Below are 15475 nucleotides of genomic sequence, written 5' to 3'. Positions count from 1 at the left end.
TGATTTGAAGCATTCAAATCTACTTTTGTATGAGCCTATTTTTGTCTAAGAAAAATTGCTTAGGAAATACTATGAAATGAATTTCCATAATTTTTTCTTATTAAAGATATGCAAATAATGTACCACAGTTAATAATTATTAGTATCACATTGTGTAACTGTTTTGTATTTGGGCTTTTTTTTTTTTTTTTTAAACCGGTAGTCTTTCAAAATTTTCAGGTGATTTTATTTTATTCAGTAATTCAGTATACTTTTACAATTTTCAGGAGCTTGCTACAGTGTTCTGTGTGGCAAGAGTGGATGCTTTCTCTCTGCTATTTTAATCCCAAGAATTCAGATGAGCAAAAGATAACAGAAATGGTATATGCCATATTCAGAATCCTTCTTTACCATGCAGTCAAATATGAGTGGGGAGGCTGGCGTGTGTGGGTAGACACCTTATCAATCACACATTCAAAGGTAAGTTTCGTTATGAAAGTGTATGTTAGTACTTTAAATATTTATAATTTTGAATTTTACTGAATTAAGAAATTCATGTAATAACATGGAAAAAAGACAAGTTATTCTCTGAAAGTGAAGTGAAGTGAGAGCTAAAAAAAAGGAAGCAACCAAAGAAAATATTTCCAACTTAAGAATCAAAATAACTTTTCAAATGTCAATTTTACGTATATTTAATTTAGTGAAATCAAACCTCATGTAGCAGCATTTGAAATTAGTAAACTCCACAAGGTTTGCGAATTTTGCAGTTGTTCAGAGCTTTTGAACACAAGGTGGCGCACTATATTCAAAGATGGGAAGTTGTTCTAGTAATGTAAAGTGGTTGAGAAAAGAAAAACTCTGGCCGACGTTTGCACTTTGCTCATGTTTCCAAGAATCTCCTAGTCTTTTTTTTTTTTCCTTTTCCCTTAAACTTAAGCCAGGGTAAATTATTTATGTATAGGCTTTCTTTTCTTTTCTTCTTTTTTTTTTTTCTTTGTTTTTGTGGTACTGGAGATTGAATCTTAGGACCTTGCCAAGCCTTCTACTGAATGAGGTACACCCCCAACCTTATGTGTACCTTTAAAATTCATTAATTATGAATATTCTAGACATATGAAAACATGTAGTGAACAGTGTATCTACCAACATTTATGAAATTGAGTCCTTTTCTCCAGATGCTTTGTCTGCCATTCTTTGTTCCACCCCCTCTCTCCACATTGCAATTTGGTATTGTCATTTTTGTGTCTTTTCTATACTTTCACTGTATGTATATATAACTTTTTATTGTGGTATTGGGGATTGAATCCAGGACTTTGTGCATGCTGGGCAAATGCTCTACCTGTGAACTACAACCCTGACCCTTTAAACTCTCCACAATAAGTAATTTTATTTTTCATATTTAAACTTAAGATATGTGTTATCACACTAAATGCATTTTCTGCAAACTGTTGTTCTTATTTACTATTGTTTGAGATTCACTGACATTGATCCCTGTAGTAGTGTTCATTTTCTCACATTTGTCTTATGTGATGTGACCTTATCTGTGTACTAATTGATGAGCATAACATATATATTCAAGACTTTCTTTGTATATATTTTTAGCAGTGGAATTGCTAATTCATAAGGTGTTAATTGTTGAACTTTATGAGATAATGTAAAAGTTTTTACAAAGTAGCATTATCTGTTTGTATTTTCACAAATAGTGTTTAAGTTCTCAGTGCTTCACATCACCTCATTGCTTGGCTTGACTAGCATTTTGAGATTTGCCCATTGTATCATCATATTCTCAATCTGTATTTTCTTGCTTTTTGGGAGTTCTTTATATACACTTGGTCTTAATATTTTGTTAGATGTATGACATCTTCCAATTTGTGTCTTATCTATTTATTTTTAGAGTTTTATGTTTGTACCTACAGAGAAAATTTCCCATTTCAAATAATTGGTAAAATTTATTAGTTTTACTTATAGTATAGGCTATTTGTATCTTATGTTAGAACTTTTTTCTTATTCAGAAGGAATGCAATTACTCAGATTATTATAAATTGAAAGGAAAAATGGACACAAATGAAAAATTTTGGCATATGTTAAAATGCTTTATTGACTTTCAGGAATATTCTGAAATATTTTGTCAGTCTATAAGAATATATTGCTGTTTCCTAAGTATATGTTTTAGGTCTTTGAATAACTTGTAGTTATTTGAAAGTACCTAAGAATTATTCATTCTGCCTCCTCTTTTCTCAGTGAGAAGGCAAACAACTGTTAGAAAGATTTATGAGCCGGGCACGGTGGTGCATGCCTGTAATCCTAGCGGCTCGGGAGGCTGAGGCAGGAGAATCGTGAGTTCAAAGCCAGCCTCAGCAAAAGTGAGTTGCTAAGCAACCCAGTGAGACCCTGTCTCTAAATAAAATACAAAATAGGGTTGGGGATGTGGGTCAGTGGTCGAGTGTCCCTGAGTTCAATCCAGATACCAAAAAATAAAAAATAAAAAAATAAAGAAGAGAGAAAGATTTATGAGATTGTCTTAGGTTGGAAGAACCACCCTATAATTTTTTGTTTTGAGTTAAATCCAATGGTAAATAAGAAAAACATGTGATATATAAAGTCACTATTTTTAGTCACTGCATTTTTGAGGCTGATCAGATTAGTCCAAGAGTTCAGCTTATCATAACCTAAGGACCAAATCCTGTCTGACCTGTTTCTGTAAGTAAAAACTTTACTGGAACGGAGCCACTCCCATTCATTTGTATGTTATATATGACTATTTTGCATTTCAAGATTAAAGTTGAGTGCTACAGAAATGACCTGGCCCTCAAAGCCGAAAATATTTACTGTTTGACCTTTTATAGTAACTGTTTGCCACTCCTTGGGTAAGTTAATTTAGGTTTACTGATAATCAGCCATTCTGGTTTCTGTTGTAATTGGCTGCTACATTTGGGACTGATTTTCTGTTAATGCTATTTTGATTCTTTTCAAAAAGATCATGAGAAAAACAGGATTAAATTTAGGCTTATACACATTTAGATTAGATTTCGAAGATATCTAGATGGGGGGATTCTAGGATAGGGAAGTGCCAAGATAAAGCAGATTTTTTTATATTTGAGTGTATGTCTCTTCCCTTAGTTTCTTTGCATCCTTAGGAAGGATAGATAGAGGATATATCCTGTAGAGCAGTAGTTGTTGAAGTGTATCCTGAAGATGTTGTGGTCCTATGAGGTCTTTTCCGAGGCTCTGTGCAGTCCTCCTTTCCCAGGTACATATTTATATGAGGATTTTCTTGCAGACTTCAATCAAAGGATATAATACTGTAGGTTGGATGTAAAAGCTGATATGAAAATGCAACTATCTTTTGTGAAGTTGGGCTTGAAAGAGATTTGTAAAAATGTGAAATAATAGCACACTTCTCATTATTACCATTTTTTGGTTTTGAAAAGTAGCCATTTTTTAACTTTTTCTATTTTTAAGTAAATGTAAAGTGGATTTACTATTTTTAAATGAATTAATATTTGTAACTTTTCTTTTTTAAAAAATTTAAATAAAATATTGTTTTAATTTTTTTTAAAAAACATTGTTTTAGTTATAGATGGACACATACCTTTATTTTATTTATTTATTTTTTTCTGGTGCTGAGGATCGAATCCAGTGTCTCACAGGTGCTTGGCAAGCACTCTACTACTGAGCCACAACCCTAGCCCAGTTTTAATTTCTCATGTGATCGGAGACCTCAGTATTTTTTAAGAACATGAAGGGTCCTGAGGACAAAATGTTTGAGAATTCCTGCCATGGAAAGTCATAGGGCGTTGAGCTAAATAGCCCAGTCATTTTGAATTTTCTATTTACTAGTAAGCTTTTAAGAATTTATGACGAACAGTAATAACTAGTTACCAATCCATTTGTTTGAGTAATGACTGAACATGAAATTTGGAGATAGGATATTTCTAATTTAAATTCTGATTCAAAGTAATTATTAGCTATAAGAGTATTAGTTCTTTTTTAGTAATATATTTTATTTAATTCCCTGTATCAAAAATATTTTTCAACATCTAATTAACATAAAATTTTGAGATATTTTACATTTTTATGAAATCTTTAAAATTTTTATATCTTTTAATGCTTTATAATTATACATAATAGTGGAATTTGTTGTTGCGTATTTGAACTCATGCACATTTTAAAAACTTTTTCAGGGCTGGGGGATAGCTCAGCTGGTAGAGTGCTTGCCTTGCAAGTACAAGGCTCTGAGTTCGATCCCCAGTACCACAAAAAAAAAAAAAAAAAAAAAAAAAAAACAAAAACCCTAAACTTTTTCAACCATCAGTATCTAGGCTAGAAATGGTTTTGTGTGTGTCTGTGTGTGTGTATGTGATGTTGTTGAACTTTGTTACAGCTGTATTATTATCCTATTCATCACTTCTCTTTTTAACTGTTTCCACCCTAACTCAGGTTCCTGTCACTTCATATTTTTATTTTTTAATTTTTTATTTTTTTGATTCATTATACACAAATGGGGTACAGCTTTTCATTTCTCTGGTTGTACACAAAGTAGAGTCACACTGTTTGTGTAATCATACATGTACATAGGGTAATGATGTTTGTCTTATTCCATTAACTTTCCTTTCCCCCACCCCCTCCCTACCCCTCATTTCCCTCTACACAATCCATTCTTCCTCCATTTTCCCCTTATACCCTTCCCCCCCTCATGTATCATCATTCACTTATCAGAGAAAATATTTGGTCTTTGTTTTTTTTGTGATTGGCTTATCTCACTTAGCATGATATTCTCCAACTCCATCCATTTACCTGCAAATGCCATAATTTTATTCTTTTTTATGGCTGAATAATATTCCATTGTGTGTTTATACCACATTTTCTTTATCGATTTATCTATTGCAGGGCATCTAGGTTGTTTCTACAATCTAGCTATTGTGAATTGAGCTGCTATAAACATTGATGTGGCTGTATTACTGTAGTTTGCTGATGTTAAGCCTTTTGGGCATAGGCCAAGAAGTGGGATAGCTGGGTCAAATGGTGGTTCCATTTCAGATTTTCTAAGGAACATCCATACTGCTTTCCCAGGTGGCTGCATCAATTTGCAATCCCACCGGCAATGTATGAGTGTACCTTTTTCCCCTGCATCCTCACCAACACCTCTTGTTGCTTGTATCTTTGATAATTGCCATTCTAATTGGGGTGAGATGAAATCTTAGGGTAGTTTTGATTTGCATTTCTCTTATTACTAGAGATATTTTTATTTTAATATAACTTTTAAAATGAAAAATTATTCTCATCCAAAATGATTTGGTAGTATGTATGCTATGAAGTATTGCAGTAGAAGAATTTTAACTATGCTACCCCACTTAGGAACATACTGTGTGGTCTTCCCAATCTAACCCCACCCCTCCTCACTATTTTGAATTTTAGTTTTATAATTCCCATCTTTTAAAGAAAGTTTGAAAGTATATTTTAAAATAAGATCTAGTTTTTCCCTTTAAATTTTTGTAGTTATGACATTATATTATATGGAGTTTTTTGTTATTTACTTTTTCTCCATCAAACCCTTTGTTTCTGTGATTGTTTTCATTATTACCTGCACCTTTGCTTAATTTGTTTTCACTCCTGTGTCTTAGGTGCCCTAAGGCAGAGGTTTCAATAGAACTATGATAGGGTCTGATAGGGTCTCACCAAGTTGCCCTGTGAGGTCTCAAACTTGTGATCCTCCTGCCTCAATCTGCTGAGTAGCTGAGATTTTATAGGCATGTGTCACCATGCCTGGCGATTTTTACTTCCTTATACATCCCTAGATTACTTTTGGTCTGGATATTTCTAATAGTCTCTCATCTTAGGTATTCTTTTCTTACGGATTTATTAAACTAAAGTAACATATGATGTTGCTCCCCTCTATAAATACTTTGTTCTTTTTTTAAAAAGCACATAAGTTTTTTTTTTTTTTCACAAAATAATTTCTGCCTGGTATTTCACTGGGAACAGTGAAACCTGTCTTTAACTACTTCACTTGTCAGAAATCCCCTATCTGGCTGTATGGTTTTAGTCTTTATCAGATAGCTTTGTTAAATCTTCCACTTTGTTTACTTATGCACTCCTTTGTGTTTACCCAAATATTTTATATTTTTTTGTAGTTAAGTATCTGTATCACTTCAAAATGAATATTCATACTTTAAGGCCATGTTAATCTATGTGAATTCATAGCACATAATTTTCTCTTTTAGTCTTCTTAGTCATTCTTTCTCAGATGCTTTTATTGTCCTCTTTCCTTCACTTTCTCTTCCTACCTCCCAGTCTCCAAATAATTAATCACTCTTCTCCATATTGTACCTTGACTAGTATGGACTCTGTGTACTTGGTGTGGTCTGTTCCCCTAGTTGCTACCTGGTTAACTCTCTCCCTCTGCCTTTCAGCATCTTTTTGTTTTTTAGTCAGTATCTTCCTTTTCTTCATCCTTCTTTTCCTCTTTTCTTCTGTCTAGTATCTCCATTCAGTCTGTACCCTGGCTTTCTGCTTCCCCACTTATCTCTGTCTGTTCCCCCCTTAGTGAATCTGTGTCTGTTTGTGTCTGTGCCTTCTCTCCTCACCTTCTGGTGTTGGTACAATGCCGCACTGGCTTTCCTCATTGATTCTAAGTAATTTCATGTCTAGGTCTCTCTCCAGTTGTCGACTTCTTTTCTTCCTCTTCTCACTTTTCCCTTTCCTCTTCCTTTCATTCCTTACTCTTCTCCCACTTTGTCCTTCCTGCTTTCTATTTGAGTACTTTCCAGTAACTATGAAAGATTGAAAGATGAAATGAGAACAGATCCTTTTCCCAAATTATTTTCTATTATGGGAGGTAATATATGTACAAAAATAACTAAACTACAAGGTTGGAGATCATAAATACCCCAGAAAATATACACACAGTGCGAGTAGAGACAGCTGCTACCTGGAGGTGTGTGGGAAGTTTTTGGAACAGATGTCATTGACTGCAGCCTTAAGGCATAATTAAGATTGAGCCATGTAGAGACTGGGGTAACAGGAATTGCTGATAGAGGAATCGGCATAAGCAAAGATACAGAGACGAGTCACTGAGGGAAAAGCGAGGTGACTTTGTTAGCTTGGAGGTGTGTGGACAAATGAAGAATAGTAATGTATAAGGTAGCATGTGGATTGGCTTTTAAGCACATGAGCCTTAATATTGCTCTTGTTCTGTTATTGGTTAAAAGTGAATTCTTGTACTTATCTTGGCTTCTGAACCAGTAAGTTTTCATCAGTAGAGATGAAGGATTTTTACTTCTTTAAAAAAATTTTTTTAGTTGCATACAGACACAGTGCCTTTATTTATTTATTTATTTTTGTGTGGTGCCGATGACCTAACCCAGTGCCTCATGCATGTTAGGCAAGTGCTCTATCACTGCCCCAGTTTTTTACTTCTTATATCTTCTATGGGAGATATTTTATATCTACCACACTTCTATATACTTCTATGGGGATACTTTATATCTCCCATAGAATTGTGTCTAGTGCCAAGTTCTTGGCAGTTACACATTAAACATTTGGAGAAAGAAGGAAGAACTGCACCATCATTGTTAGTGCTGTTTGGTTCAGCTGTCATGTACCACTCTATGTGTGACCTAGTGCCCCAGTCTTCTCTTATTAGGGATCTGTGAAATAGCTGCAGTTATTCACAGTATGATTTGAGGATCACCTCTTCAGAGTAATCTGGGATGTTCATTTTATTATGGTCTCCTGGGTCCCATCTCAGAATCTTAATCTTGTAGGAAGGTTCCTTTTATTCCTTACTCTACCCTTACTCCTCTGTCCTTACTGTCTTCCATTGGAGTACTTTCTAGTAACTATGAAAGATCGAAATCTGTTTTATCCTCTGTGCTGGGAACTGAACCCAGGTCCTTGTGTGTGCTAGGCAAGTGTACCACTGAATTTTATCCCCAGTCCTTTTTATTTTATTTTGAGTTAGGGTCTTGCTAAATTGCCCAGGCTGGCCTCAAAGTTGTGATCCTCCTGCCTTAGACTCTTGTGTAGCTGGAATTACAGATGTGTATCACCTTGCCTGGTGAAAATCTGTATTTTACAAAATCTTGGCCAGGAGCAGTGGCATGTGCCCACAGTACCAGTTACTTGGGAGATGAGGCATGAAGAGTGTGTGTTTGAGACCAGCCTGGGCAAGATAGAGAGAACTTGTCTCAACAATAAATATATTAATTAAGTTAAATAACCTCATATGGAATTTAAATTTTGAATACTCCTCTGAGTGTAGACTTTTTTTTTAACTTTCATAAAATTCTCCTCTTCCTACCTTCACACTAAGCTGATAATGTAATATACTCATTAGAAAGCATCATGGAGATAGGCAAATTCTAAATGAATTGAATATGGACCTCGGTTTATAACCCCTTAGTACATTTTTTTATTACAACAAAAATTGTTTTTGTCTTTTCAAGAGCACATATTTGGTACAGAAAATGTTAAAGGAGTATTTGTTATTCTTATATAGTATCTGAAATCAGTTTTTTAGAATCAACTTATACACAACACAAACAAAGTGGGCTTTACATTTGTGTGTGTGTAGCTTATATTTTTCTTTACTTCAATGACTTGTGGTTTTAAATAGATCTTAATGCTATAAAAGTGTGTTTTAAAAAACAAATGGCTGGAGTTGTGGCTCAGTGGTAGAGTGCTTGCCTGTCATGTGTAAGGCCCTGGGTTCAATTCTCAGCACCACATATAAATAAAATAAAAGATCCATTGACAACCAAAGAAAAATATTTTTAAAAATTACTTAAAAAAAACCCAAATGCTAAAGTACTACTTAACTGCAAGATGGCAAAGGAAAAGTATTAAGTTAGTTCTTGTGGTTTTCATTTTTAATTTTAGTTTTTGATACATGTCTTTTAGTTTTATTTCTTTTTGTAGATTTCCTTCAATGATAAAAAGGCTTTTTTCATTTTCATAAGATTTATACAAAGTAATTTATTTGAATACTGCTATGTTTATTGTTTTCAAATATCAGGTCTTGACATGTATTTTTAATATAAATGGACAACTTATGCTTTAAGTCTTTTCACATCAATATTTAATAAAAATTAGGCAGAATTGAAATAATTCTGTATGTGGGTGAACAATTTGTAACATGTTAAAAATTCTGTTGAATTGGAACCAAATTTTCTCTCTTTAAAAATAGTCATTCTGAAACATTTAAAATGTTTTAATCCATACAGTAATGAAGTGATGCTTATTTTTTCCTTTTTTGTAGTCATTTTGAATTTCATTATCACAAATTTATAACATGGTTGTTGATAAAGAACTGATATGTAAAGAACTAATGTTGCAGAATTGGATAGCTTTTGCAGAGTTACATCAGGATACATGCAGCTGCTATAAAAAGCCAAAGAAACTCAATTGCAATTTTATTGTCCAGTTTGATAGATTTCCTGCCACCTTTGTAGCAGCAAAGCTGTTTGTCACTGTATGCAGGTCCTCCAACAGCTGAACTAGGGTTTATAAGCAGTAATAGGCTCTTCTAGTGTAACTGCGCTATGCTGGATTCTTTGGTCTCAGGGTTTCAGATGTGCACCTAGTAATCTTTGTGTCTTGTTTGTTGTCTAGGTTATTCTTTTTTTTTTTTTTAAATTTTTTTCTTTGTTTTAAGCACTCAAGATAAACACTATAATACTGTTAAATAATATTGTCTTTAGTTGGGATGCCAAAATCCTTCTACTCTCTGATTAATATTTAAATTAAGTCATTCAAACTATTTTGAATTATGAGACTTGTCCAAAAACATCCTTTTTCTCTCGTTTAGCAAAAATATTTTGATGCTGTATTTTGTTTGAACCTATATTGCCATAAGGTCGACTGGATCTGTTAGTTAAAATAATAAACAAGTAAACATCACTCTTGAAGTAAAAATGTATTCTGATTACATCTCCTCCAAAATGATGAATTTGGGTGAAATAATTATCTTAGATTAGTTGAAATATCTTAAGATTTTACTTAATGACGTAAGTGTAAATTTCTGTCATTTTACAGAAAAAAGTGTCATTTAGATTAGGTAAAAGCATGTAGAATTTAGTTTAAAAAAAATTCTCTTAGGGGACTGGGGCTGTAACTCAGTGGCAGAGTGCTTGCCTAGCATGTGTGATGCACTGGGTTTGATCCTTAGCACCATTTTAAAAATAAACAAATAAAACAAAGGCAGTCTGTCCATCTACAACTATTAAAAAGATTCTCTTAGGTGATGTCTCAAAAACATTTTTAAAAATCACAAATTGTAAACTGACACATATATATATATATATATATAAATATTTGTGTATGTGTGTTTGTGGTGGCTATATAAGGTTAAAAACTACCTATTTTAAGAAATTTCAGAAGTTAAAAATTGCCGTATTTCATGAATTGCTATCATTTTATATTTAATTGCTCAAGTATTCTTTTATTTACTTATTTATGTTTTACAACTTTTTGATTTTGAAATAGTGATAGTACAAAATCAAAACTGAGAAGGACTGGGTATGTAGCTCATCGATTGCTAAATGTGTGCATGGCTCTGGGTTTCATCCCCAGCACCACAAACACACACATACACACAACCAGGAAGCTGACATTGGTACCGTCCACAGGTGTTTCACTAGTTTTATATGAACCCAATGTGTGTGTGTGTGTCCATACAATTTTATCACATGTAGCTTGTGTCATATCAAGATATTTAATTCTGCTATGACACAGACTTCCCTCAGGTTACACCCACTCCCTTCCCCAGTTCCTAATCCCTGGCCACCCTAAGCTGTTCTCCATGTCTCTCTCTCTCTCTCTCTCTCTCTCTCTCTCTCTCTCTCTCTCTCTCTCTCTCTCTCTCTTTCTCTCTCTCTTTTAAAATGGACACAGCATCTTTATTTCATTTGTTTATTTTTTTATGTGGTGCTGAGAATTAAACCCAGTGCTTCACACATGCTAGACAAGCGCTCTACCATTGAACCACAACCCCAACTCCTGTTCTCCATCTCTAGAATTACATTGTTCAATTAATGTATCCTTTTGAGATTGATTTTTTTCCTCACTCTGCTTAATTGCCTGAAGATCCTTCTGTGTTACTGTTCATATCTATAGTTCATTCCTTTTTATTGCTGAGTAGTGTTCCATGGGTATGGATGTACTATGGTTTAGTTAACCATTCACCTACTGAAGGACATTTGGAGAGTTTCCAGTCTTTGGTTATTATAGATAAAGTTGCTATGAACATTCATGAAGAAATTTCTTTGTGAAATAAGTTTTCATTTGTCTGAGATAAATGCCCAAGAATATAAGTGCTGGGTCATATAAAAGGAATTATCAAACTATTTTCCAGAGTGTCTATATCATTTTACTTTCCCACCAGCAGTGTGTGATCCAGTTGCTCCATGTCCTTGTTGGCATTGAGTATTTTTTTTTCCCCACAGTTGGGTGGTAATATCTCATTGTGGTTTGTTGTTATTTTGTTTTTTGGTATGGGGGTTTAACTGAGGGTCTCATACATGCTAGGCAAGCACTCTACCACTGAGTTACATTCCTACTTGTCACTATGGCTTAAATTTGCATTTATCTAATAATTAATAACATTGAATATCTTTTCACATGTTAATTTGTCACCTGTATATCCTCTGTAGTGAAGTATCTGTTCATGTCTTTTGCCCATTTTCTAATTAGAAGGTTTGCTTATTACTTTTGAGATTTGAGAATTCTTTACATGGACTAGATACTAATCCATTGTCAGACATGTGATTTGCAAATATTTTCTCCCAGTTATTGTCTTTTCACTCTTCCAACAGGGTCTTTGCAGGGCAAAGTTTTCAATTTTGATGTGGTTTTATTTTATTTTTATTTTAATTTATTTTTTAATAATCATTTCTTGACCTGTCTAGTCATCCATGCAGAATCAGGGCATATCATTCTACCTATATATTCATCTTCCTATCCAGCCATCATTTATTGAACACCTGTTATGGTCCAGATTCAATATCAATTGCTAATGATTGGAACATGAATAAAATATAGTTGCCTTAACAGTCTGAAGGGAGCCCAGAACAGAATAACTGCTCTGACAGCAGGTGGAGGTGGGAAGTGGGGGAGAGGGGTAGACTGCTTCTTACTTGACAGTTATGAACCAGTTGTAATTGTAATAGTATTTTAGCTAGATACAGTTAATAGTGCATTTGAAGACACTGTGTGTGTGTGTTCTATAAAAACATTTCCATCCATTCTTTTTAAAAATTGTCCATATCTTTTTAAATATTTTTTTTAGTTGTAGATGAACACAATATCTTTATTTATTTTTATGTGGTACTGAGGATTGAACCCAGTGCCTCACATGTGCTAGGCAAGTGCTCCACCACTGAGCTACAGCCCCAGCCCTCCATCCATTCTTTTCATCATAATTACCACTTGTTCATTTTCTAAAGAGTCTTTCCTCACATGCCCAAATAGCTAATACCCAAACTGCGATTCTGTGAGATTAATGGAGAATTCATACAGAGAGGTGATCATTTTTTAAAAAAGCAGGTTGTCTTTGCTGTGAGGTGCTGGCATCAAGGAAAGGTGTAGATAGGTCTTACTGCATAACAGTCCTTGGTTCTAATATAGCCATGTTCATCTGAGAAACTTAAAGGACTTGCCTCATATGACACACTGCTTCATTTTTGCACTTAGTCTTCAAAGAAGACAAGATGAGATTTACTATCCAATGGCCTATGTTTCAAGTAGAGTATGATGTTCCTTCTCTAGGCAACTAGAAAAGTATATCCAGTGACATATTTGGGAGGAGCCTGGAGATCCACAAGTAAGAAAGCAAGATAGAACCTGTTGGTTTAGACCACAATTCTCCAAGAATGCTGTAAAGTGTAAAACCTGATCATGCTTATGTAAGACTGATTGAATCTGGGGGTATATAGCTCAGTGGTAGAGCATTTGCCTAGCATTTCGGTCACCTTGGATTCTACCCCCAACACATCTCTGTCTGTCTCTCTTATACACACACACAAACACATATACCTGATTATATTATCATTTTCATAAATACTTGAGCTGCAAATCTTAAGAATACCTTTTTGTTTCCATGTCCAGTCAGGATTTTGTCTATTGATTGTCCTTGGGTGATGTCCTCCTACCCCTTGTAATTTTTCTTCTTCTGTATTTCTACTGTATGGGCCCGGGATGCTTGATATCCAACTGCCTAGCCTCAGCTTCTCTCTGCCTTATGCCATGCCGTGTACAAACCTGCTGGAGTAATATCCCAAAGACAACATTTTATCTCTTCACTCACAGTTGTTTCCACAATACAGCCCATACACTTTACTCTTTGTGATGAATCTCAATCTCCCTTTCCAACCCATCTTTTCATCCCCAACACCTTTTCTAACTACCCATTTAAACACTATGGTCAGCTGGGTACAGTGTTGTGTACCTGTAGTCCCAGTTACTTGGAAGGCTGAGCTGGGAGGATCTTGAGCTCAGGAATTTGAGTACATCCAAGGCAACACACTTGAGACCATGTCTTAAAAAAATAAAAATAAGGAATAAAGAAGAAAATAAGCACATACGGTCAATAGGTGGCAAACCCTGGGAGGTAAAGGACTGGTGTCGTTCTTGTTCACCACTGTATTCCCAGCTGATAGAATAGTACTGGGACAGCCAGGCAGATTATTGAGCTTCCCTACCAACCACTGTTTCCTAAACTCACTGTTTTCAAGAGCCCCATTACTGTCTCCCAGCCCCCCCAAGTTTCTGCATACTAGGTTTCTGATCCCTCACCCCCATGACCACCAACAACTGAAATAGGCTTTCCCCTCCCCTCTGACTCTGCCTGTCTGTTTCCTGGTTTGACTCACACTCCAGTTTTGAAGGTTTTTTGAACTTTCAAGTCCACCCAAGTGTTTTCCCTCCTTGGAACTGCTGCTGCTCTTTTGGTACCATTCATTCATTTACTCCACACTGATGGAAGTGAATGGGATACAGGCTCTACTCTAGAGTAGCTCACAGTCCAGATGGGATGGACACACATTGCCTCATGTTGTGTTAAGATGTGTGTGTGTGTGTCTGTGTGTGTGTGAGTGTGTGTGTGTGCACGCACACACACACGCGCATGCATGTGCACGTGTATTGTCTTCCCAGTTTTGTGATAGCAGAGGTCATGTTTTAAACTTACTCATTTCCTCTCATCACTGACTTAGCATGATGTTCAACAAGCATGTATTGAATGATTAAAACAGTGCTTTGAACTGAGTTCAGTGGTGCACGTCTATAATCCAAGCAACTTGGAAGACTGGCAGAAGGATTGCAAGTTCAAGACCAGCTTTGACAACTTAGCAAGACCCTGCCTCAAAAGTAAAAAGTGAAAAGGGCTGAGTATATAGTTCAGTGGTAGAGTACCCCTAGTTTCAATCTCCAGTAACACACACACACTCATAAAATAATAAAAATAATACATTGACTTAATACTTCCATCTTCCATGATTTTCTTCTCCCACTTGGAATAATTTCTTGTCTCTGTGAAATTTAGAGGGTGATTTTCAAAGCCTTTATTTTGTAAGTGGGAAAATTAAAGCATGAAATGGTGAAATAACTTGTTCCCAACTGCTTCATGCAAAATGCAGATAGTACAGCTTTGGAACCGAAGCCAGCTGTATGTCTACAGCACCAGTGTTCATATCTTTCTCTTAGAGTCTGAGGTCCAAATCTTGCCAAGTATCCTCACTCTCATAGTCTGTTTTCTGTTGCTATAACCAAATACCAGAGTGTGGGACATTAATAAATTTACTTTTATTCTTAATAAAAGTATATTTGAGTCATGGTTCTAAAGGCTGGAAAGTCAAGAGCTTGGTGCTGGAATATGCTATGCATCTGTGTTGCATGATAACAGGATGGAGGCATTGCCTTGTACGATAGAGCAGGTGGGCTCTTTAAAAGTTTTAAATTAAGTAATATTTGTTATCTTTTTAAAAATTGAACAATAGATACACATCACAGGAAATTTAGAATCTAATATAAATACATTAAAAACCCCCCAAATTACTTATTACCCATGCATATAACTTATTATTTTGGGAAGACCTTCCAGTCTTCTGTTCTGTACATAAATATACACATACATGTAATTGTTTTCTTAGAAAAATGTCATTGTCTTTATGCTGTTTTGCAATCTTATTTAATGAAATTCTTACATGAATTTTAATGGCTCCATATTTTTTGGTATATAGAATATATTATGGGGAAATAAAGTTAAGAGCAAAAGCTTCAGCTTTGATGTAGCATCTGAATGCTGTTAGACCACATAATTGTAGGAAGGAGTGATTGTATGAGTGACTAAAGTTAACTTTTCATAATCTGCCATTCTCCAAAACTTTCTCTGGAAAAACTGGTGGAAATGATATTTAAAAACTGTATTTTATAGTAAATGCATTATGTATACATTATACTTTAACTTTCCCTTATTGTTCAATAGTAATGACCCTACTACT

General features: G+C 34.9%; 1 protein-coding gene across 1 annotated transcript in view; it reads left to right on the top strand.

Annotated features, from left to right (window-relative positions):
• Lrba (LPS responsive beige-like anchor protein) overlaps positions 1–15475 on the top strand; it is a 703692-nt gene that overhangs the window by 153791 nt on the left and 534426 nt on the right. Inside the window, 1 exon segment of the mRNA XM_047565822.1 lies at positions 266–458. Within this exon segment, the coding sequence (XP_047421778.1) occupies positions 266–458 (193 nt within the window).

Source organism: Sciurus carolinensis, chromosome 10 (genome assembly GCF_902686445.1).
Source record: "Sciurus carolinensis chromosome 10, mSciCar1.2, whole genome shotgun sequence".
In the NCBI taxonomy this organism is placed as follows: domain Eukaryota; kingdom Metazoa; phylum Chordata; class Mammalia; order Rodentia; family Sciuridae; genus Sciurus; species Sciurus carolinensis.
Note: the sequence above shows the minus strand (reverse complement) of the source record. Positions and strands in the feature narration are given on the sequence as shown.